The sequence below is a fragment of the Parus major genome, chromosome 6 (genome assembly GCF_001522545.3).
Source record: "Parus major isolate Abel chromosome 6, Parus_major1.1, whole genome shotgun sequence".
Lineage (NCBI taxonomy): Eukaryota > Metazoa > Chordata > Aves > Passeriformes > Paridae > Parus > Parus major.
The window spans coordinates 22,759,036-22,782,657 of record NC_031775.1 but is presented as its reverse complement, the minus strand read 5'-3'; the positions used below and the strand labels follow the sequence as shown (position 1 = coordinate 22,782,657).

Genomic DNA, 23,622 nt, shown 5'->3' with positions numbered 1-23,622 from the left:
CACTTTGCCTGAGGCCTGCATTTCTTGCTGTGCTGTAATGAGTTCAAGACCCCAGCTGTCTGCTTGGGGATTTAGAACATAGATATTTAATAGTAAATTATAAGGCAGAATATTTCATTTTACTTTTTTTTTTTTTGCTGAAGTAGCACATTTATAATGGTACACTACAGCCACTAAATAAAGATAGGGAGAGCATTTCTTTCTGTTCAAATAACACAGTATCTGGGTTACCATGGTCTGGCTAGAGCCAGTTCAGGTTTTGGATGCTGATATCTGCTCTTAACCTATTACTGGATCTCCCTAATTGTCACACACAGACAAATAACACATTGGAGAAAACTGTAACGTTATTTCTAGCACTATCCTAACAACTTTTAACAAGCCCTACAGAGAGCAGAGCTGCTAATAAAACCAAAATGCTCTGCAGTTAATTTTTGGAAGTTTGCCACTGAAATCCCACCAACACTACTTCAGAGACATTGGATTTATAAAGCTCAAACCCTGCTTTCATCTAATGAAAGGGCCTGGATCCACATCCTGACAACACTTCACAGCTCTCAGCTTCCTCTGGGTCCTCTGACAACCTATGAAACATGTGTAGCATCACATCTCAACTGGAAACCTTTTAAAAAACTGCAGTATTCTGGAAGCAACAGCAGTACAATGATTATTTCTCGAAGTAGTGCCAGATGTGTTTAAAAGCCACAAAGATAAACAGGAGGAGAAAAGCTGCATAGCTTGAATTAAAGTTAGCAAGAGCATAAACAAGCACCTCCGATAGCCATAGGCTGACTTGTTCCTGCTCATTCCTTTTTCCTCATCAAATTCTCTGTCCTACATGACGTTACACAAGCATGCACCACCTCAGAGCTACTGTGCCAGGGCAGAAGATGTTACAGGAAAAAGATCAGTCTTTTCCTCCAGAAAAGCTCCAAGACTCCTGGTATCACAATTACCATGAAATCCATGAGCCACCACATCCTGCTATGCTACCTCACTGCAATGGGAAGCAGATAGGAACAGTCTTGGCTCTCTCATGACAACCACATGGTCTCAGCCCCACAGGAACCACAGCCCTGCCCTTGGACATGCTACTTTGCCTTATTTCTTTCTGTGTGCTAACTCCCTGGAATTATGGTTAGTTTGGGTTGCTAGTGGTCTGACATACAGAATTGAGCAACATCTGAATGAGTCATGGATGTGGACAGGACAAAGGAAAGGAAAAAACAGGAGAGGAAGTTTTTCCTATGACTGCTTGTGATTCAAATAATCTTGTCCCCACATTGCTGTATTAACATACAGGATAGCTTCAAAGATGTTCAACTAAAAAGCTCTGATCCTGCCACTTACCTGATGAAACAGAACACACACTTTCCTTCACCAGCAGCCAGACATTACCAGCATAACATTCTGACTAAACTCCTTTTACTTCTGTTCTCTCATTTTACCTACACCTCAACAAGCAGAGCAATGCTTTAAATTCTGAGAAGAGAAAATAAATGTCCTTCTGCTCAGGATATTGTTTCTGTTGGCTTTACTCCTTACTCCTGCCTTTAGGTTAGAACTGGAATAGACACACCAGTACTGCAGAAGGGCAGAGAAGGATTATAACCATACACTCTCCACGAGCTCTTACTAGATGGTTCCTGCAAACATGACTTCAGCAGGGGCAAGTGGGCAGGGCTGCAAAGTGAATGTTTTGGCAGTAGAGCTGTCTGAAGAGAGAACCAGCCTGCAATAGGAATCACATCTTAACTTCACATGCCACACTATGTTTTAACCTGTACAATTCACTGCTTCTCTCTCTGTATAACCAGTCCAGTGACTAACAGCTGCCCAGAAACAGGAAAGAAAAACTGTTTAAAGACAACATTGCTTGCTTTTTATTCATTTTCAAGACACCGGTACAACAACTTTTATATCAGGTAACATCATCAGTTCAGGGACTGCCCACTACAATGCCTACAATGAAGCCAGAGATCACAGACCATCACCTCTTCAGTAGAGACATTTTCCTTTATGCAGTATTCATGGCAAACAATGACTTTCCATCTCCCGCTTGAAGCCAGCACATCCTTCCCCCAACAGGAAGGAGTGGAGTTCACAGAAGGTTTCTCAACTTTTTCAGCACAGATTTATTCCCTGTTATGAAATGCAACCACAGAAGAGCCCCAACCAAATTAAACTGACTTCCCACACTGAGAAACAGCACTAACACTTCAACCAGCATGTTCCTACTGGCACCTCAGAGCCCATAATCACATGCCTCAGGGCTGTTCTGCAGATACAGCTGGAGGTAGTTTTTGTATGTCTGTGGGTCAGTTATTGTAGCCTTGATAGCTGGGTCCTCCTTCATGGCCTCCATCCAGCGCTGGAGCTTTGGGGTATGATTCAAAGAGCTACAGGAAAAAGGAAGAGACTGAGTAACGCAAATGGAAAATTTGGAGGGCATCAAGGAAACAAAACAGCTTGAACACTTCCATTTTTCTACTTTCTCTGTCCCAGCACAATGTCCAGTTTAGAGCAGGATGCTTACCCCAAACTGCAACACAATACAAGCTTTCCTCAGCAGCCCTCAAGAGTGGCCCACTGCTACAGTGCACACCAAGAATATTGATGCTGAGGCACTTCAGAACACACCAGAAGCCAGGCAAAGTACTCACTCTTTCAGCTGGAATGCTTCCAGACGTTCAAACCATGGCCAGATCATGTAGTCAACCATTGAGATTGAGTCCCCACCATAAAACACCGTGTTGCGTTTGGACAGAACCTGTGGAGGGTGAGAGATGTCAGCTGCCCCCCAAACAAAAAGTGCAGCAGAACACTACACAAAAACCCCACTGCACAGAGGAAGGCAGGCACACTACAGGGATCAGTGAACAAACGAAGGAGATACAGGCTTTCTCTTGTGCACCCAGTATTAGCAGACTCAAAGCTAGTCAGTACGGTTAAGCTTAATACTACAGCTCAGCTCTTCTCCAGAGGTTCAAAAACTGGCACAAAATATGAATCACTAGCAAGCTGCAGCATGTGCACAAAGAGGAGTTCAGCACAGAATGTTTGTGACTTCTTGCTTGTCATAAAGCATAAATGGCAAAGACTAATTGAACACAGTAGCACACATGCATTTCTTGAGCAATAAATCCAGCTAAATTTATCATCCTGCTAAATTAGAGCACCATTTTAGCAGGGACTCTTTTCCCATGGCAGTTGAGGCCAAGTGGTGTCAGGGAAGCATTTCTATCATTACATCTCAAACTGCATTTGATTCCAGGTACAAAGGCAACAGGAAGCAAGTGTAACTTACACCAGAAAGAGATCCTCCTCACAGCTCAGCACAGAAAGCAGGGCCACAAAGCATGCAGCAAGTTCTCCTGTTACATTTATGACTCCAATGCATCTTTATGTGCCATGGTCATCCAAGTTTAATATGCTTTAATGACCCTCCAGAGCTTGTTCTTTTCTTTCATTAGATTAGTGTCTCTATTTTCAGGCATTTTGGTGTTTTAAAGGTGGAACGCAAAAGACCTTACAAATCTTGTTCTGTTTGGACACACACCACCCTATACACTCATGGCACTTATTCCCTGTTCCCTTGATCTAGGAAAAATTTTAAAACAGCCCTTCAGGAATCACAGAGCTGTTTGAGCTCCCAGGTGTCTGGCAGAACCAGCAGCTGCACAGGGGCAGAGATGGGAACACAGCCCCCTCTGTTGGGCAGCAGAAATCGAAAAACAGAAGTGTTCCAAAGCACTTCCCCTCTGGGAATCTCTTGCAATACACTGAGGGAAGTTCTTACAGCTCTGCTCTGGCCTCCCATGCACAGCTGACCATCAGCTGCTGTTGCAAAATCATTCAGGGTATAGTAAAATAGAGACACTGAAGGAACAGCAAGTTATTTCACAGTATTAATCAAGCAGGAAGAAGGTTAATCCTGTTGGAATCAGACACAGAGTGTGTTAATCCTGTTGGAATCGGACACAGAGTGTGCGCCCTTGTCTCTGATGCCAGGCTCTGACATCCAAGAAAACACTGAATTTCATATAACACCATGAAAACAATTGTTAAATAGAAAAACTAAAAGTGTAAATGTGTAGATTAGAGAGTTTTCTTAAGTCACTGGGTGAAAAAGCTAGTTTAGAGTTTAAGCTAGTTTAGAGAGCAAAGACAAGATGGAGAATTTAGGGTGTTGTCTCTTTTCCTTCTTTCTTCATCTTCTTCTTCTAGAGGTTTTTAGGTAGTAAAAGGTGATTGGATAGAAAATGTCACAGTGCAGCATACAGGTGATAGGTCATTGGGCCACTAAGAAAAATAATTTATGTGTCTATAGTTAATTGTGTAAAACTAAGTCTAAAGATAAAAGAACTGCATTTTGTGCTACTAAAGCCTACTTGAACCAGGCTATGGGGGGTTGAACTTGTGCAAAAAGTCCAGGGGGGACTGCCAAGTCTTTTAATTATATATGAATAAACACAAGGAACAAGAACTAAACGAGCCTTTGGAGAATCTTTCCTGAAACAGAACTGAGATAAAGGAGACTCCCCATGAGGGTGTATCCCAGAGAAAACACAGCCCTGAGAAGAAACCAAAATCCCACAGAAACTAGTAGTAGTAATATAACAAATCCCTCTTTAATGTTTAATACATCTGTATTTCAGGGAAGTGAAACACACCACTTTCCCCAGGAACTCGTCACCTACAGTACTCTTGCCTCAGTCTGATCAGATGGACAATACTACTCTGGAAACAGTTGTATTTTGGCAGCCCAAGGGGATGGGAAAGCAGAATGCACCAGACTGTTAGGAGAACTAGGAAAGTATTAAAATATTATTGGCAGCTTTGCACCAAAACAGAACTATTCCAGAGGAATGCTTCTTCACTGATCCACTCAAGCACTGGCTGTGGCTGCTAAAGAAAGAAGGAACAGATTCATGACAAAGACAAGTCCAACAGCTGTTCAGACTAGCCAAGAACCATTACTAACATGGACTGTCAAGTGGCTAATACAGAATTAAAGCCACCTGACACTTCATGGAGCTCCACTGAAGTTGCATTACACCACCAGTAGCAGACCACGGTCCAGGGCTGGATTTCTACAAAGCACACATTACATTCTGCTTCCACCCACCCCTAAAGATAAGCTCCAGAATGCAAAAGATTTCATGTCATCACCAAGGTATCTGCACTGCTTTTAGCACAGATGCTCTTCAGCAACTCAGACTCTTCAGCCCTTGCTCTTACTACATGCTGCAAGGTCTCCTTCACTTAAAGTAGAACAAAGATATCCAACACAACAGCAGTCTGCTATAATTCAAAAATCTCTACAAGTCTACACAGTCTTTATCATTAGATAAAGATTAGTTTAACTAGTTAAAATTCAGTTTTACTACTTGAAATTTATTCTAACTGTGCTCTTGTGCAACCTGGGCTGAGGGTAATAAATTGAAAGATTGTTTCTTCTTCTAACTACCAACTGAATGATATATCTACCTCCAAAGGCCACAGCATGAAAGGAAAAAAGGGAACATATAAAGGCTGGTAATCTGCTCATTATCATGAAATACTCTCACCTCTTCAAGCTTGCCAAACTTTTCAGCAATCTCTGCTTTCAGTGCAGTGGTGTCCTGTCCATCTTTGACTGCCAAAACATGCTTGAAAAGCAAGGGTGTTATCTATACAAAGGAAAATACAGAGTTTTTAATGCACCTAGTACAAGAATGCAAGTTAGTCACTCAAAGCTTAAAATAACTTAGATGTTAAGATATTAAATGCAACTTAAATCTTAAGAGATTTGACATTAAAGAGTTACATAAAGTCCATTGATAAAAAATCTTCTATACTTCATAATAGGCAAGCAAAAGTCTAGAGGAAGAATGAACACAAACAGTGAGGAATTTTAGTCTTGTAATAAGAAGAGAATAGTGAAGAGTGTTTCCCACTCTGCACATTTTCTTTCTTGCAACACACTTCCCTCTTTCCGTTTGGTCTATTTACGAAGACCTATTGCAAATATATTCTCCCTTTTATTCCCCTTCTTTGTCCACATTCCTTTGCATCTTCTGCTTCTTTCTCTCCTGTCTCATATCCAAGTGACTTCTTTCACTTCCTAGACTCCTCAAATCACATGCTAGTACAGAGTTTAATTCCAGTCAACCAGCTACAACCCCAAATGAGAGCCAAAACCAGCCTCCCTACAAAGTCCCATGTTTACAGCCACATGCCATCTCTTGTCAATGGTTTTAGGCTCCCTCAGGCACTTCCCACATCCTGCATTCACACAGTACTTCCTAAAGAAAGGATCAGAATAAAATACAGCTACTGTCACTTCACAGGTCTCACAATCAGCTGGTTTGGTCTGCTAATCTTTGCTCTATTGTAGGATGCTCAAAACCTTACCTCAGTAATACAAACTTTCACTTGCTTGGATGCCTTCCCACATCCATCCTTGCACATTCAGAGCAATTCAGAGACACAGTGGATTATATGTGCTCACAGAAAAAGGCCCCAAATATCCCCTCTGCTTATTTAAATGCTCATCCCAGACACAAAACCTGCCTTAAAGGATGAAAGCAACATCAGCAACAGGGCTGCAGTTTTTGGTGCAATGGTGAAGTCAGAAACACAGTTCCACTCTGTTCCACACAGTACCTTTGAGAAGTCTTCCAAGAGCATCCTCTGACAGGCTCGCTCATACGGGTCTGAAGGCATCAGCTTCTTCCCTGGAAATGCTTCATCCAAGTACTCACAGGTGATTGGGGACTCCCAGATCAGCTGGCCCTTGCTGGTCTCCAGAACAGGAACCAGCCCAGAAGGGTTCTTCTCAAAGTACCAGTCAGGTTTGTTCTTCAGATTGATGTTGATTATTTCATGGCTAAAAGAGCAAAAGAAACAACACCCAGACAGGCTCAGTTCTGATCCAGTCTACCTCATACCATGGTAAAATGCAGTCACCTCAATAGTTCAGTACTTGAGAGGCTCAGCCCTCAAACCTCTGTACTTTCCTGTTTTCTTTGAAGTTGTTTGCAGGATTAATCCTTTGACCCAGAAATTCTGCCACACTTTACTGGAGACAGCATGCACTGACTTGCTACGAGTTGTTTGCAGCCAGTATACGTGTCTTTTATTAGTTTAACAAGCACCCAACTACCCGACTAAAAACAAAGATTAGAACTCAGCACACTTATCACATTTGAGTTCAGGGGCAGTCTAAGAAAGAAGCAGTTGATTACAAATGAGCTACACCCCAATTAAAAAATGCACCTGAACCTTAAGCTGCCCTTACACCACAGAGCAAATCAGGAGAGCATCCTTCCTACTTCCCAACTTATGGCCTCATACAGAACAAGTGCTTGGGGTAAAGGCAAATAGCTATTGATGAATATATATATGGGAAATATGTCTGTATTTAGAAAACAGAAGTTAGATGCTGAGTTATATGTGTGATCCCAGAAAATTCTTAGTAAGCCCAAAGGTCTGCTAAACACAGCTAACCTTTAAAACAACTGTGAAGTTACCAGAAGGCAACTATCACATCCAGGTAGCCATAAAACCCCTCCAAAATCACTATGCAACAATAAACCTCCCAGCTCCAAAATCAGTCTGAAGACATTAAATAAAAACAGAACTGACCCAGAATTTGATTGCATCTGCTCTTAAAAAAAAAAAAAAAAAAAAACCCACATAAAAAAAAACCCCAAAGCAACTAACTCAACTCTCATCTTACTATCAAGAGACCTGTTAGCAGTCCCTATTCTAACATGAACTACTAGCCCTTTGTTGGTTAACAAACCACTGGCAGGCCGTGGAAGAGCCAGAAAAAGATGGAAAAAATTTTACTCTGTACCTGAGGGAGTCATTAGACCCCACTCAAGAATGCTGAAATGACATGGCTAATTCGAAAAAGAAAAACACAAGCACTGAGCTTCGTTAACTTACTACAGCACCAGAACAAGACAATAAGGAACATCATACATTTCCTCGTTTAAAAAGGTCAGTCATTCACTAGTGTGTTTTGATGGGCAGTGACAACAGAAACACCGAATATTCGTAGCTTCCAGAATTTTCATGGCCACTCATATCAAAAACAAACAGCATATGTCTCTACTCACATTTACTCAGGGCAAGCTATCACAAGCCATAATTATAAAAGAAAATCAGCCTGCTGTTTTTACTTTGGGCCTTTCTGCAGCCGATTTCACACACAGCCTACTTATTCAAGCTTTAGAGCAAAATAACGCACAGAAAGCCTCTCCATTTCGCTCAGGGATGTTTAATTCAGGAAATCAAGGCAGCTAGGCCCGGCCTCTTGCTGGCTGCGGGCTCTGGGGTGCGGGCAGGAGCTCACCTGATGTCCTTGGCGCGGAGAACCAGGCGCGCCCGCTGCGCGAAGGGGCAGAAGCGCATGCTGTAGAGCCGGAGCAGCCCCGCGGGCACAGGGCCCGGCGCCGCGCTGCCTGAGGGGAGAGGAGAGCGGCTGTCACTGTCCGGCCTGTCTGCTGAACCGACACTCACCCGGCCGGGGAGCTGTGCCGGCCCCGCGGCGCTTACCCTTGCCCAGGCTGCGGGAGTGATCGCCCGACATTCCGACGCGACGGGCTCCGAGCGGTGGCTGCCCCTCCGCAGCGCCCTGCCCCCGGGCCGCGGCACCGCCCGCCGGGGGACGGGTGTCCGGCCCCGCCTCTCCCCTGCTTCCCCTCCCTTCCCTCCCTCCCACCGCCCCCTCGGCCCGGGAGCGCCGCTGACCCCGAGGGCTTGCCGCCCTCCCCACCCAGCTGGGACAGGCGCTGTTTAGCTGCTCACGATGCTCTCCCTCTCTCTTCGTTTACAAAGAGCTGCACAATCACCTCTGGCATTCCCGTGGGAACGGGACACCCACGGCCGAACTCCGCCTCCCGGGCCAGTGGTATTTATAAGCAGTACCAGGTTCCCCTCAGTGCCTCCTCCTGCATCACCTACCACCCTCCAAAATCCCATCCAACCCCACATTGAGGGTAACAAGAAGGGTTACCCCTCTCCTGCAGCTGTTCTGCACCATGATAAAAACCCCAAGAGGAGACAATAACTCAACAGACAAGTTAAAAAGTTAAATCTAACTTAATTACTACAGTGCATTTATAGATGGATTCATGCTTGCTTCTGCAAACAGGATCTTTGTGGGAGCATCACTGCATGCATAGAGCAAAAGAAAGAACCAAAGCACAGACTGAAGTCTTCCCTGTCCCTTTGCTCCCTCTTCACTTGAGATTAAGGCACCAGGGCCTTCCTTGTACCAGCTTTCCTTGGAGTATAATAACAGAAATGGAGATGCTTTCCTCTTAATGATTTTCACACATTCACACAGCATCCAAGTTGATCTCTGACCACAGAGGTAAAGTGATTCCCTTCCTCTGGCTCCACACACAAATCTTCAGGTTGATGTTGTACAGTAATAGGAAACAGCACATTTGTAGGGACCAGTGGGCTGGCACAACTCTTGCCAAAGGGAGGGAAAACCCTGGCCTTCCCGGTAATACAATCTCCTCTGGCTCCCAAGAGCCTAACAGAGCATCCCAACCTCCCAAGGCTAATTGGGCATTCTCCAGCTTCATCAGTGGATCCATGCTTGCACAGGGGCCGAGTCCTACCTGGTTTGGTTTTGTCACTTGAGTTGGGCCTCAGACAACTGATCACAAAGACCAATATTTTCTGTGGTGATCTCACCTGCAGATAAACACCAAGATGGTCACTAGTAACATAACCATGACACCATTATCCATTGCAATGGAAGAACATGAGTTTGTTGAGTCACTGCTGCTTGCTTATATATATTAAGCACAGAAAGGGAGTGGTAATTTGTTACACAAGTCTGCCATGCCCTCAGCAAACACAACTTATAGATAAGGTGTTCTTTGCCAACAACACAATTTCTCCCACCATAAAAAAAAAACAAAACCAACTGTGTTAGAGGACATAGTCCTTATTCCTCTAAGTACCTACCCCTACCCTTAGGAAAGGCTCAGCAAAATTTTGGGTTATGAAAATAGAGAAAATTAATTTGAAATTTCTCATAGCAATTATGAAACACACAGGCAGCCTGCTAACTCATAGCCTGGAGACAGGCATGTAGGAACTCAAACCAGCATCACAAGACCTACATGGTACAATAGGCCCTCAGAAGTACCAAAGAAAACAAACCCACTTCCTCATTCTCTCCTGGTGTTGCCTGGCACACAGAGTGTCTGGAGACAAGAGGTAAAGAACAGGTTTGTCCTGCTGCCTCTGGACAGAAATGCCATTTTCCCTTCATTGCTGTCTAGCACTGCAAGTGCACACTGCCACTGTACAGGGAAGTAACAGCAAGCTAACACAACCAAGACACTATAAATGACAATCCTCCCTTAGAAAAGGAAATCTGTTTTTTAAATACTTGGAGATTCTTACTGTGTAACCAGGCTAAAAGCTTCAAGTGCAGAGGGAAAGGCTGCAGGTGTACTTCCTCCTTTCCTGGGGAAAACACCTCAGCTCACTCTGAAGCTGGAGGAGCTTTATTGTACACAATCCAAGAACTTTTGTACCTTACAGAATTACAGAATGATCAAGGTTGAAAGAGACATTCAAGATCATCAAGTCCAGCTGTTACCCCTAAACCACATCACCCACCACCAGATACAGACTCCTCCTAAACACCTTCAGGGATGGTGACTCCAGAAAGACACAAGAGGTAATGAGGAAATAGGTACAGCTGTCCTGCAAAGAGACGGGCAGATGGCACTGGACCAGGTGCAGGGACACACAGGGTCACCAAGAAAGAGAACCCACAGTCTCTTCCCCGAGGCTGATGCACTCCTACACTTGATTCAGCACCTGCTTCTTAGACTCAGCAGCAATGACTGCCCGGGTTAAAAGGTCCCAGATATCAGTGGCTCAGGGGACAGAACTACCCCACCTTACCAACAATAAGATCTTCTACAAAACCCCTCACGTTTCCCACTACCCAGGTAAGAGAGAACACAACCTACTGGACTCTTAAATACCCACCCGTGCTCATTGATTGGCTGGCGCAGGAGGGAGAGCCAATGAGCTGCGTGCTCCGAGCCCGGCCAATGGCGGCCGCCGTTGCTGTTGCCAGGGCGCGGGGGTTTCGCGGCGGCGATGGCGGCGGAGCCCGCCCCAGCTGCGGAGGCCGCGCTGGAAGTGAGGTGGGGGCGGCCGGCACAGCCCTCACACCCCTCACAGCCCTCACACATTCCCGAGCCCGGGTGGGGTGCGCCGTGTCCTGCGCTGTGCTCACCCCGCGGCGGCTCCGTGGATAGGACGGTCAGACAGGGAGAGGAAGGGAGGCTGCGCTGTCGGGGGCTGTCAGGACAGCGTGGGAGGAGAGAGAAGCGCGGGCACAGATGACAGCATCACGGAGTCGGGCGGGTTCAAGGGGCACAGTGTGGGTCATCTGGTCCAACCTCCCTGCTCAAAAAGTGTCATCCCAGGGCATGGTGCATGGGATTACATCCAGACGGTTCTGGAAAGCTCCAGTGAGGGAGACTCTACAGCGTATCTGAAAAAACCTGTTCCAGTGCATGGTCGCTTGCACAGTAAAGAAGTTGTCTAATCTATCTATCTATCTATCTATCTATCTATCTATCTATCTATCTATCTATCTATCTCTTTTATATATAACCTGACCCCTTGTCCCCTTAGGCCTTTACTGGATGTATAGGAATGATAAATTGCACTGTCATCCCATTAATTTATCCCGGTGTACAAGTTTTCTAGATTCCATTTTACTTCCACAAACAGAAATTAGAAATACTTAATTTCCACGGATTCAGACCTAATGCTGCAGAAAAGCAAAGAACTAGTTCTGTAAGCCTGTTCAGAGAGGTCTCATGTGCCATGGTACCCCATACAACCTGTTCTTGTATGAAGGAAGGCCCAGAAAAACATTATCAGCTGAAATATCTCCTCTGTTGCCATGGCTTTCATGGCATGTTGTCAGTGCTCCCACTCCTCTCTGGCTTCACTTGACTCCTCTGTAGCAAAAGACGCCAGGAGCAGAAACTCTTCAGAAAAGATAATGGGAAGTTATTGCTGGACATAAATTTATCTCAAGACCAGTAATTTTAAAACATTCCTAAGTATGAGAGTACTGAGGCTTTAGTACCATCCATGTTCTCTGGAGAGTAAAAAGGATCAGCAACTGAACTGATTTTATGATTGACTTATGTTTGTGAAAGGAGTGTAAAAATGCTCCTGGTCATTGCAGAGAACAAAGGTCTCTCCCAGTCAAATTGTCTGATTTGGAAAAAGAGCAGAGATGGGATGTTTCTGAATGATGATTCAATGAGAGGATCCTAACAGCATGTACAGAGGGTATCTCTTACACTGCTGGGACTTTCCTGACATGGTACCAGCAGCCTAAACTGACATCCTCACTTGGTGGTAAATGCAAATCCCTTTAGTAAGACAACTCTGATGTTTCTCCACACACTTTTTGAAAAGTAAAAATATCTGCAAGCAGTTATGAATTTGTTGACATGTTGTAAGTTCATGAACAGACTAATCCTCGGTAATTTATTTCAGTACTTGTGTAACACATCCTGTTTACATTCCAAAGGTTTACCATCTTAAAGTACTGGAGTCTTTAAAGCAGAACAGTCCTCCTGGTTTGCTTCATTTAAACAGAAGTTGTACCTTTATATTTTTTATTTTACGTGTATGAGATGAACAGTGAAAGTGCAAAAAGGTTAAGCAAACACAGCTGGGTCCCAAGTATAGATTGTTCCCTTGCAATTCAAACAAATGAAGCTATGCCCTTTGCTGGGATATGTGAGTACGGAACCAGAACCTGTGAACTTGGCTGACTTTATTTATAGTGAAAACTAAAAGAAATAAAACCATCTCTCCATGTCTTTATGGCAGTCCTTTGTGCTCCATCAGGGTAAGATTGACCATATGTTTTTGGAAACACTGAACTAGTAACTCATAATACCAGATCTTAGTTGTTGTGGTTTTGCAACACTGATATGAGGATGAGCCTAACAAATCCCAATCATCAGTTCAGGTAACTTAGGCATTACAACATTCCCTTTTGCACAGTATTTTGAGAAATGCTTGTCTGATTAATGTTTTAACATCCAGTTGCTCTATTTTCAGTTGGGTTCAGGGATTCACAAACAAGAACTTGGCCTTTGTCAACAATCAAACTGTCTGCTACCCTTGTGGTAGTTACATCCTCTTCCTGGACATCAAAACAAAGAAGACAAGAGCAGTGCAGTGCCAGAGTGGCCAGGTGGGAGCCTTTGCAGCAAATGCCAGCAGTCAAGTGGTGGCCTTTTCCGACCGGAAGCTGAATCCCCTCATACACATCTACACTTTTCCAGAACTGAGTAAACTGACAGAATTAAAAGGTAGTGATGTGGTAACCCTCATCATCATAATTTCATTAAAACAATACTTTAATCATCAGTTTCTGAAGTTGTGGGGCTTTTTTATAAGACTTGAAAAACAGAGACTGTCACATGTCACAGGACATGTGACAAGGAACTGCCTCATGAAGAAATTCATAGAAAGCAGTGGAAGGAATTTTCCACTGCACTACTTTTACTTACTTTTAAGCTAGGGAGGAATATGACCATACATAATGAAGCTAATTTGAAAGGAAAAGAAAAGGAGTTAAATGGAATTAGTTTTAGGAAAATGTAGTCAGAATAAGTCATACTGCAGTAGACTCCCAGGCAGACTGCTGACAGCCAGAGGAGAAATCTGGGATGTGAGGGATGAGGGTTCTTGCAGTTAAACTTTGGAGTCCAGAATCTAATGTATGTTTTTGCCTCCTTTATGTAATTTCTCTCCTTGGTTTAGTTGCTTACCCTATTCATGTTTCAGTTCCCTTGCCATTTAAATGAGGATCATGATACTTGCTTTTTCATGTATATGAATAAAATTATGACTGCAAAATATTTCATGGATTTGGAGAAAAATACTGTACAATTTCAAGATATTATTGGAAAGAAAATTGAAAAAATTCCAAGCAATGATATATAAGGAACATTTTTATGATCCAATCAAAAGAATAATCTGCAGTGAAACAAGGAAATCAAGGGCTTGAAGAATATTTAAAGAGTTAAAATGGATATAAATGAAGTGAGAAGAGTATCTGTGGTACTATCAAATAAAGTCTGGGACAATCAAAGACCATGTTCTTCATTTTTCTATTTCAGGTGATGTTAAGCTGGACTATACCTTACTTGCATTTAGTTTTAGAGGCCCATATCTGGCCAGTTACTCTTCAGTCCCAGACTTTGTTCTTTCAGTATGGTAAGAGTAAAAAAAATTCTCTTATACCATTTGTATTTAATTCATATTTTTGTGTGACTGCTCTTATAACATAGATGAAGCTAACAAATGTGGGACACATACTGGTTTCCTTAATCTCTTTTGTTTTTTTCCTGACTGATCATTGTCTGCAAACTTTCTGTACCAAAATTGCTGTTTCTTTTCTAGTATTAGTAGACACTAGTCAAAATGGCTGTTAGCAGTAGCAAAATTATCTTTCACCTTCTTCCAAATCTTGATATTTGGAGTGCTTCCAGATCCTCCAGCAACAGTTAATTATCTGTTCACTGTTGGAAGTTGAGCACCATGCTGTTTGTGGAAGACAGTTGCCTGTTGAAAAGAGGAAAAGGGTTCTAAAGCTGATTTGCACTGGTTTGTCCCCATGGACTGTTCAGTGGTCCTCTTAATTACTTTTGCTTGATCTTAGTTCCGGCTTATAATTTTGCTCAGTGATTACACTAACTTGGATCACTGGGTTGGATCATAATTTTCTGCTCATTGATGTGAAATATAAAGCAGCACAGGTACAGAAAGGTAGAGTATTTAATATTCTAATTGTAGTGTAAAATACAATTCTGCTCTTGCCTCCATTGCCAGCCAGCAAGCTCCCACTGACTGTGGAGTCTGTGCACTTCAAAAGAAATGGGGAGAGTGGAGTAGGAGAAAGGCAAGGGAGGACATATAAGGAATAGTCTGTATAGTCTCAGGTTACTGAGGATCTTTTCTTGTACAATTATAAGATGCAAAAAGTCCTGGAATTTCAGAACTTTGGTAATGAGAGTAGATACTATTATGGATGCCTCTTCTTTATCCCTTATGAAGAATAATAATGTTTGCTGTGAACTCTGATCATACACAGTAGTTCAAGAAGGATGTCTGTGTATATCACACTGGAAACCAACACAGGCTCTGACAGCTGACACACTTGTAACACACATGGTTCAGTGTGTTCATTGTGTGCTCTTAAACAAAAAAGCACTATCCTGAAAGACTTGTCTAGATTATTCTTAAAACAAGAAATACCTAGAAACATTTAAGTGCTTTAAAGTAGTAGTGATTTCCGAGGCCAAACAATTTTAACCAGTTTGAATCAGCATGTTACAACTATCAGCAGGTAGTTGTCATAAAAACCATCCTAAGCCACAAAGAATTTAGTAAGAAAATACAATTACATTAGAATATTAAGCATAGAATGTGTAATAATTTGAACAGAGGTGTTTGAATTTACTGTGAAATCAGGACCTTCATTTTGGTGATTGGATTATAGTGTGCATTTATTGAAGATATCTGTATGTACAGATGTCAGAAATCACAGTGTTGAGCATTAGATGTCATGTCTATATGACAATTGCACAGCCTCAGTATTTTAAGCAGCTAGTTTGGAATCAGAGGTGTAAGAGATGTTTTTAAAGATGTTTGTCTCAAAATATAAAGAGCTTGTGGATAACTAAAAGCTGCCTTTCATCTGAGATATTTTATCCCTAATATTTATTCTTTTCTGTTCAAAGGAGAAACATAATGTCAGATTCCTTTTCAGATATGTTTCACCATAGTTTCAGATCTTAGTGAATTATCTACTATAAAACCCTGTTGATGTTATCTGGTAGGTATGAGACAAGAACATGCTGACAGATCTTTAGAAAGCAAGATATGCTCCAATCTTTAAAAGTCAGAATTTTAATTTATAGCTTCCTGTAATTTTAATGAGGGCTACTGCATATGTGTGAATAATTCCCTTTTGTTGCATATGCTATAAATGTTAACCATTGTTTGCTTCATGATCATTTCTGTGAGTTAATTTATTACAGCCAGGCTAAGGGATTAAGCTGAATCCATTTACAGCAGTGTATGCATTTTAGATTTCTCAGCAACACTGACAAATACTAGAGCTATAAATGTTATTTAGATTAATAGTCAGATAGATTGTCCAATAAATTAAGAAACAGTTTTAACCATTTTCTTCAAATGATGTTAATCAGTTCTTGGATAGCACCTAAAAATGCAAATGCCATCAAATATTATTCTGTATATTGAAAAATATGCAAATTAGATGAGAGAACATAAAATAGGTTGTACTGGACAAAAGAAAAGTCAGCAGAAAGCAGATTCCCAGGCTTCTCTTAGCTATACATAACAGCCCCCCCACAAACTTTGCTCTGGTTTGTGCCCAGGTTTGTTAATACAGCCATAGCTTGTAGGTCTGCACTAATAACACAATTACTGTATTACCTAGGTAATTAATCCTTAGATAATCATAGGCTGAATGTGGTTTATTTCCTCATTATCACACCTTCCAGCTGCAAGCATTACAGTCATTATGTTACAGATTGGAAAAGCAAGGCTGGGGTGCCGAAGAGTTAATTGTTTGGGCCCATTTTAGTAGTCACTGATGGAGCTAATGAAAAAAGAATCCATTTCTTGTGACCATTGGTCTTTTCACAAAAGGGAGTGCCTGAAAATGCTTCTAAAATGTCAGTTATTCAATCATTTTCTAGCAGTAATAATTTTATGTGTGGCTAATTAACCACATCCTTTGCATTCTCAAGAGGACCTTACTTGCTTGACAGCAGAAATTTTCTGTCAGTGACAAAGTATTTGTTTTCCAAACTGGATCTTGAACACCAGTCCTAACCACATCCAGACATTTGGCTTCAATGTTTTTTTTACCTGTTTAACGGATTTTATTTTCTTTTATTCTCCATAATTAAGGAACTGGAAAGAAAATATCCTCCTGTGCAGTAAGTCTCAGCCAGGGATAACAGGAACCTCTCTGAGTTTTAACCCCATGAATTGGCAGCAGCTGTGTTTTGTTGCTGAGAGCTCTGTTACCATCTGGCGTGTTGAAAGGAGCAAGGACGAGCATCACCTTACAGGACAGTGAGTGGAACCCCCCTCAGGCTAAGAGCAACGTCTACAAGTACATTTTAATAACAAAGACTATCAACACACTTCTATTTGCAAAGGATTTAGTCCCACTTAGTTCACCTGGCAATTGCAGTCAGTAATTGCTAAATCACAACCACTATAAATCTGTCTAGTCAATCAAGTGAATTAAATTTATGATTTCATGTCTTAGTACTCACATGATCAGATTATACACACTATGAAGCTAATACTAATCAGTTGCTTTGGCAGCCTTGATCAAAAGCTGTGTGACTGAATAAAGATAGTGCCTGGACTGCTTTTCTGAAAATTGACTACATTGAGCATTGCTTTTGTAGCTATGAAACCATCAAATTTGCATCAATTTTTTCCTAGTAAGCATAGTTAAACGGTATTTTGTTGTTATCACAAATTGTACCAAAAGCAGTATCAGTTTTCAATGTGATTTCCAACTTCTGTGGCTAATTTACAGTCCAGAGAGGATGGCTCTACCAATGCAATTCACTGAGCACAGTAAAACTAGAATTTATTTATGCCAAAATGTTTTTTGAGGTTGGTATAAAAGTAGCTTATATCACTCAAGTTGGAGTCGTCGACATATAAAACCTATGCTTCTAGATAGCAGCTGCTCTACCATTCCCACCTGTGTTTAACTATTAATGTAATCAACATATTGCCACTTACACAGTTACATTAATGGAAGTATAAACAAGGCCTTAATTTGTGATCTGAAAAAAATACTGAAGGGTTTTGTGCCTTTTGGCATTACAGAATGCATATGTAAATACAGAGGCATACTCACTTTTCTTCCATTACTTTTGCAGAAATAAAACCTATTTTGAAAACAGCTTCTACATTTTGTATCAGCATTTACTATTCATATTTCTTCTCTTCAGACTGTATCTTTTGCCTTTTCACAGCCCTGTGGAACTCCCTGATGATTGTGGGGCCATGAGTCCTCGTGAGGAATTGTTTTTCCCACCTTCTCGTAATGATGATCCATACTATGGCCCTGATTTGCCAGTTTCAGCTGTTGCTGGGCTGGAAGGAGATGAAGCAGAAACATTTGTGGTAGTTACTGAATTTTTTTCCTTTTTACCATTCCAAGTCATATTTTCTATACAAATAGGTGTTAATAACTTCATAATTCTAATGCTTATTAAATAGGTATAACCCAGTAAGTGGATCTGTTACCTCAACAATATTTCTGAAGTCCATTTTGCCAGGAGACTGAGAAGGCACAGTGCTGCTGCACAGTGCAGTGAGATGTCTGACATAGGTCCTAGCACAGTCATATATCTGTGCAGTGGAGGTTTGGATCTGTGTCCCAGGACCAATATGAAGTGTGTCAGCATCTAACTGTGCCCAAGCTAAAATGACCTGCTGAAAACTTGAAAACTTATTCCCATGCTAAACTGATAGGAACCTTCACTTCCTTACTTCCCTTTGGGTTTGTTTTCTTTTTGATGTTGAAAATGTCTCAAGCTATGGAAACACTGAAGGTTTTTTTCCAGCCATTATTTACTTTTTATCCTCCCTTGAGATGCCTCTTTTTAGAGGCTTCAGAAGTGTTCTCATTTTGTTTGAAATTTACTTTCATGTGACTACCAACTAGAAGTGTGAAAACATTTAATTTGCAAATCTGGGATTCTCTTCTAAGATTTGGACCATTAGTTTCTATTTGGTGGCTTGTGATATATATGAGACACCAAAACTAGAATGCATAAGATGACACTGGCATTATATACTACATCTTCTCAATGGACAAATGGGAGTTCTGTATTAGTGTACAAAGTAGAATCAAAAAATAAAACCAGGAAATTATGTTTTCCTGACCTCATCTTTTCATTGCCTCCTGCTTTCACAATGGTAGAGGTTTTTAACTGTGTAACTAGTTTCCTATGGTTTTTGGGACAATTAAGAACTATAAAAAAATATCCTTTATTGATTCTAAATACATGTGAACTGCTCATATTTGAAATCACTTAGAAAGTGAAGATAATATATGCTCATCTAGGGCCTTGCCATTTTCTTCTGCCTTACTGCCTCTTAGGTTATATGCAGATGATGAAGTCTGCAAAAGCACTTTGTTCTTTATTCTGTAAAGGAAATACAAGAAGTATTGGAGAAAAAGCAGTTCCTGTATTAGGTCTGGGAGGCTTAATACAATTTGCCCTTGAATGGATGTCATTCTTTTCAGTAGTAGTGGGTTCTTATCCTTGAACTTGTAGAACCATATTGTGAACTTTTCCTCAGGGAAAAGTTGTGCCTTCAGCCACATTAGATATATGTACTTGAGATCTCTATAGGATCTTAGCATTTCCAGCCGCCTTCAGAAAAACCTACATTTCATTTTAGCACCTTCAATGTGATTATGTTCTCCTTATCCATAGAAATATTTCTGGAGTAAGAGTAACCTGTTCAGATAGTCTTCACTGAAGATTTCCTTTTCTTTCAAACTATATGGTAAATACTTTGATAGTTATTTACTGTCCAGTTTTCTTAGATGAGTATATTTTGGTTGTCAATATTGATACGTAATGAACAACAAGTTATTTAGAAATGAAATGTTTTTTTCAGAAATACTGGCTCTTGTTCCTTTTGTTGTGGTGGTGGTATGTTGTTTCCTGTGCACTAAACTGTGAGGTTCTACTCATAGTTTAGCACTGGGAGGCAATGCATCTGTTTCTGGCATGTTTTCACCTTGCTCCAGGATGTGGTAGCTGAGTACTTTTTTTTTTAGGACTTGGATTTATTGTGCCTTACAGCACTAATTCTCTCCACGCATGCCTGTGCACATAAACTCCATCTCTAACTGAGCAGAAAAACTGAGCACTCTTAAATCTTCTAAGTCCTGACACTGGAGGGAAATCACATACTTATGTCCTGTCAAGTTAACCACTTCTTTCCAACACCCCAGCCCTGAGAAGCAAGCCCACTGCCAGTCTGCTTGTTTGCTTCTTGGAAGTGTGTCAGCGTTCCATACTCCATCAGGCTGGCTATGTACCCGAGTGTAACCACAGCGGGGCAGCAGAGGGAAAGGAATTGAAATATCCTACAGCTTGCCATCCTTCTCTTTCTTGCCTGAGATTTTTCTAGATGACAGTCTTTTAAATGTGCTTTACCACAGAAACAGAGAATGTGCTGGAAGGGGCCCACAAGGATCATCGAGTCCAACTCCTGGCTTTGCACAGAGCCATCCCCAGGAGTCACACCCTGTCCCTGAGAGTGTTGTCCAAACTCTGTCAGCCTTAGTGCTGTGACCACTTCCTGGGGAGCCTCTTCCAATGCCCAGCCAGCCTCTGGTGAAGACTCTCTTTCTAATGCCCAACCTGAACCTCCTCTGATACAGGCCATTCTCTTGGGTACTGTCACTGTCACAACACAACAGAGATCAGTGTCTGTCCCTCCAATTCTCCTCACAAGGAAACTGTAACTACAGTGAGGTCTTCTCTCAATCTCTTCTTCTCCAGGCTGAAAAGACCAAGTGACTTCAGCTGCTCTTTATACAGCTCCCCATCTAGACCCATAACTGTCTTCCTAGCCCTCCTTTGGATACTCTCTAACAGTTTATTATCTTTGTTATATTGCAGTGACCAAAACTGCTCACAATATTCAAGGTGAGGCAGCACCAGTGCAGAGCAGAGTGGGACAATCAAGCCCACTTGAATCGATTTCATCTCTAGCACCAATTTTATTCCATTGTCTTTTTATAAAACATTTTGTGGCAAGGATCCATCATGGATTTTTTTTTTTTCCCTGATGAGGTGCTACCCAAAAGGGAGAGAAGTTAAAAAACAGACAGCACTATTATTATTATTATTATTATTATTATTATTATTATTATTATTATTATTATTATTATTATTATTATTATTATCGTTGTTGTTGTTATTATTATGCACCACTGTACCAATGCACAGTCCAAGAAGCAACCTGGTTTGGGATTTACATAATCTCATCCTACGATTGGTATATTTTTATGTGTAAAGACAGTCATGGCAGCAGCTGCATCAAGGAACACTGCAGAAATTGTATTTACCCAGAAAGCTTCTGTTTTGCAGAAGTTCAGGTACAAGCTTCCCAAAGATTTGTGATGTTCAAGCTTTATAAAATCAGTGAAAATGCCTATATTAGATGTTTCTCTGGGTGATGTAAAGTCCTATTTGCTATAAAGTTTTTACTGTCAGCCATATTTGATTTATAAAGTAAATAATATACTTTATTTCTGTAACATTTTTCCCCTGAGAAACTAAAAATGCTTTGCAAGCATAAATAGAAAGTAAGTTACTTGCCCAGAACCATATAACAAGGGCTTGGTATATTTTGCTAACAAAACGTAGGTACTTACGAATCTCTGTCCTGTGTTTTCATCACAAGTCCATCCATATTTCCTCTTTTTATAGAACCTTTAGTGAGACAGCAGGTGTTTTACAGAATTATAGAACCTTCTTTTTTTTTCATCCATCATATTGTTTAGTGATCCTCACGACTTCTGCACACATGCACAGTGATTTGAATCCTCTCTTTTAAATGTTCTCCCAAAGTTTTCTTGTGTTTTGTCCGCTTCTTCCCCTCCCTGAATTCTCTTTAATCTGGTTCTTTCTGTCATGGTATTTTTATGACCTCTGTTACTGCTGTATCTGAGCAGACCACTCTCTGTCTTTAATAATATTTGCTGGAGAAGTTCTGTTCTTTGTGTTTTATGGAGGACAGATTTATGAGAGTTATTTTAGTGAAATGAAATTCAAGGCACATGGGAAGTCCATGTCAGAGATATTTCTAGCAGTTATTTGCAGAAGACACAAAGATTGACAGAGCTGTTTTACAGAGCAATTTGGATTATACAATAAGATAAGCTATGCAAACAAAATGTGCTTTAGTACTGCCTGATATGCAAGAATCACATGTTCACGTTTTGGCTATAAAGTGGAAGAATATTCTAAAAAGCAGTTTGAAAGGCATTTGTTGTGGTGAGGTCATAATAAGCAACCATTTAAATTGGGACCCTTCTGACATTTAAAGAACCCTCTAGGGACTCAGTGTGTTAAATTTCATCATAATTCTATCATTAAAAGTTTGGGAAATGCCCTTGTTATGGTGGTTTAATATCTTGGTGAGGATAGGGAAGATACTGGAGGGATTTCTGAGCTAGAGATAAAATTGTAACAGATGCAAGTGCTGAAGAATAAATCCATATAAATGCAAATTTTAAAAAAATATAGTTTTAATTGAAAATATAATTCATCATATAAACAAGCTTCTAGAGGAAGAAGTGAGTTCTCCAACACTGTCTCCAGAAATACTTTTTTGGAGAGCGTTCTTTGTCAAATTACTGGCTTCAGTGAAGGGATGACTGAATAAAATAATGCTGATGTTAAAAATGATGTCAGACTCTATGAAGTAATGATTTATTTTTTTTTTCTTCTCTTGAAATGTATATAACAGCTTGTATAGGTATTTGTCAATTGTTGACTAAACTTGTTTATTTTCATGCTGTAGCCTAGAAATTGTATTAAGAATTCAGTGCATCCCACTGCCCACTGCTGGACTGCAACCTCAGAAATATACATGGGCTGTAAAGAAGGATACGTTTTGGTAATTGATGCTGAGGAATACAGTGTTTCTGTTCTTCAACAAAAAGCTCCACCTGGTAAGAAATAGCTGAGTGTGTTTCATTCAAGCAGGGAAGAAAGTAGATAGGTGAAAGCTTTTTGTGCTTTCTTCTGTTCTTCTATTGGGTATCTTACAGAAATTATAAAGCTGTTTTGTAGAACTCTATTTTTTTAATTAGTACAGTAAACATATGAGAATGTATTTTGATATTCTCTGGGGGTGTTTTTAACACCCAATAACTGACTTTCATTTTTCTTCATGGAAAAAAACCCCAAAAACTGTAAATACATCAAAACTTATAAAATTAACTATATTTCCATGATTTCCAGATCTTTTTAACAAGCCCTACTAGATTAACATTAAACTATTAATATATCAGCTATTAATAGTAGTACCAATAGCAGTATTATTTTTACTATTAAGTACCAGTAATGTATTTTATTTTGCATGGAATGTTGGATGGTCTTCATTTGCTGTGTTTATAGATAAAGTTAGAAGTGATCTTTGAGGGTTCTTCTGGCTTTCTTAGTGCCAGCTCTCACATAGAACATTTCATAATGAAAACAGGCTGCAAACACTGCCAGGCTTTACTGCAGAACATATGAAGCATAGAGTGAACAGAAAATATCTTTGGTATCAAACAAAAAAGTCTGGTTTTAGTTTATTCTGGGATAGGAGGACCAGGGTGGTTTGTGTGCCCTATATGTATTTCCACCTGTCTTTTCTTCATGAGGACCTTTAGCAGGCTATGACTGACTAAAGTTTCATGTCAAGGGAAGCCCATTTCAGACCTTCTTTTTCTGAGAATCTTGA

The 23,622-nt window shown here is 40.8% G+C and overlaps 2 protein-coding genes across 5 annotated transcripts in view; one reads left to right on the top strand and one right to left on the bottom strand.

The window, feature by feature from the left end:
- Positions 1 to 1,859: 1,859 nt before the first annotated feature.
- Positions 1,860 to 9,690, bottom strand: LOC107206725 (glutathione S-transferase omega-1). Of its 2 annotated transcripts, none has more exons than XM_033515509.1 (6): positions 9,624 to 9,690; positions 8,345 to 8,453; positions 6,649 to 6,871; positions 5,571 to 5,672; positions 2,664 to 2,770; positions 1,860 to 2,399 (listed from the first exon to the last, which is right to left on the bottom strand). In XM_033515509.1, exons 2-6 carry the CDS (start codon positions 8,401 to 8,403, stop codon positions 2,246 to 2,248), a joined length of 645 nt encoding a protein of 214 aa, XP_033371400.1. In that variant the 5' UTR covers positions 8,404 to 8,453; positions 9,624 to 9,690; the 3' UTR covers positions 1,860 to 2,245. The 2 variants fall into 2 exon arrangements, with proteins under 2 accessions (XP_033371400.1, XP_015488278.1); XM_015632792.2 differs by lacking the exon at positions 9,624 to 9,690 and adding an exon at positions 8,548 to 8,649.
- A 1,329-nt stretch (positions 9,691 to 11,019) lies between these two features.
- Positions 11,020 to 23,622, top strand: part of CFAP43 (cilia and flagella associated protein 43) — a 42,281-nt gene continuing 29,678 nt past the window's right edge. For all 3 annotated transcript variants that reach the window (XM_033515504.1, XM_033515503.1, XM_015632780.1), the window contains exons 1-6: positions 11,020 to 11,177; positions 13,129 to 13,382; positions 14,196 to 14,292; positions 17,020 to 17,187; positions 18,114 to 18,264; positions 22,696 to 22,846. In XM_033515504.1, the coding sequence (XP_033371395.1) occupies positions 11,131 to 11,177; positions 13,129 to 13,382; positions 14,196 to 14,292; positions 17,020 to 17,187; positions 18,114 to 18,264; positions 22,696 to 22,846 (868 nt within the window). In that variant the 5' untranslated portion in view covers positions 11,020 to 11,130. The remainder of the gene's footprint in view (positions 11,178 to 13,128; positions 13,383 to 14,195; positions 14,293 to 17,019; positions 17,188 to 18,113; positions 18,265 to 22,695; positions 22,847 to 23,622) is intronic.

Bases quoted from the DNA above. Each gene is read 5' to 3' on its own strand.
- LOC107206725 (XM_015632792.2), bottom strand. From the start codon at position 8,581: ATGTCGGGCGATCACTCCCGCAGCCTGGGCAAGG. The intron at 6,872-8,344 runs GTGAGCTCCTGC...TTGCTCTTTTAG, and splicing joins CTCCGCGCCAAGGACATCAG to CCATGAAATAATCAACATCA. The intron at 5,673-6,648 runs GTACTGTGTGGA...TCCTTTGTATAG, and splicing joins TCTTGGAAGACTTCTCAAAG to ATAACACCCTTGCTTTTCAA.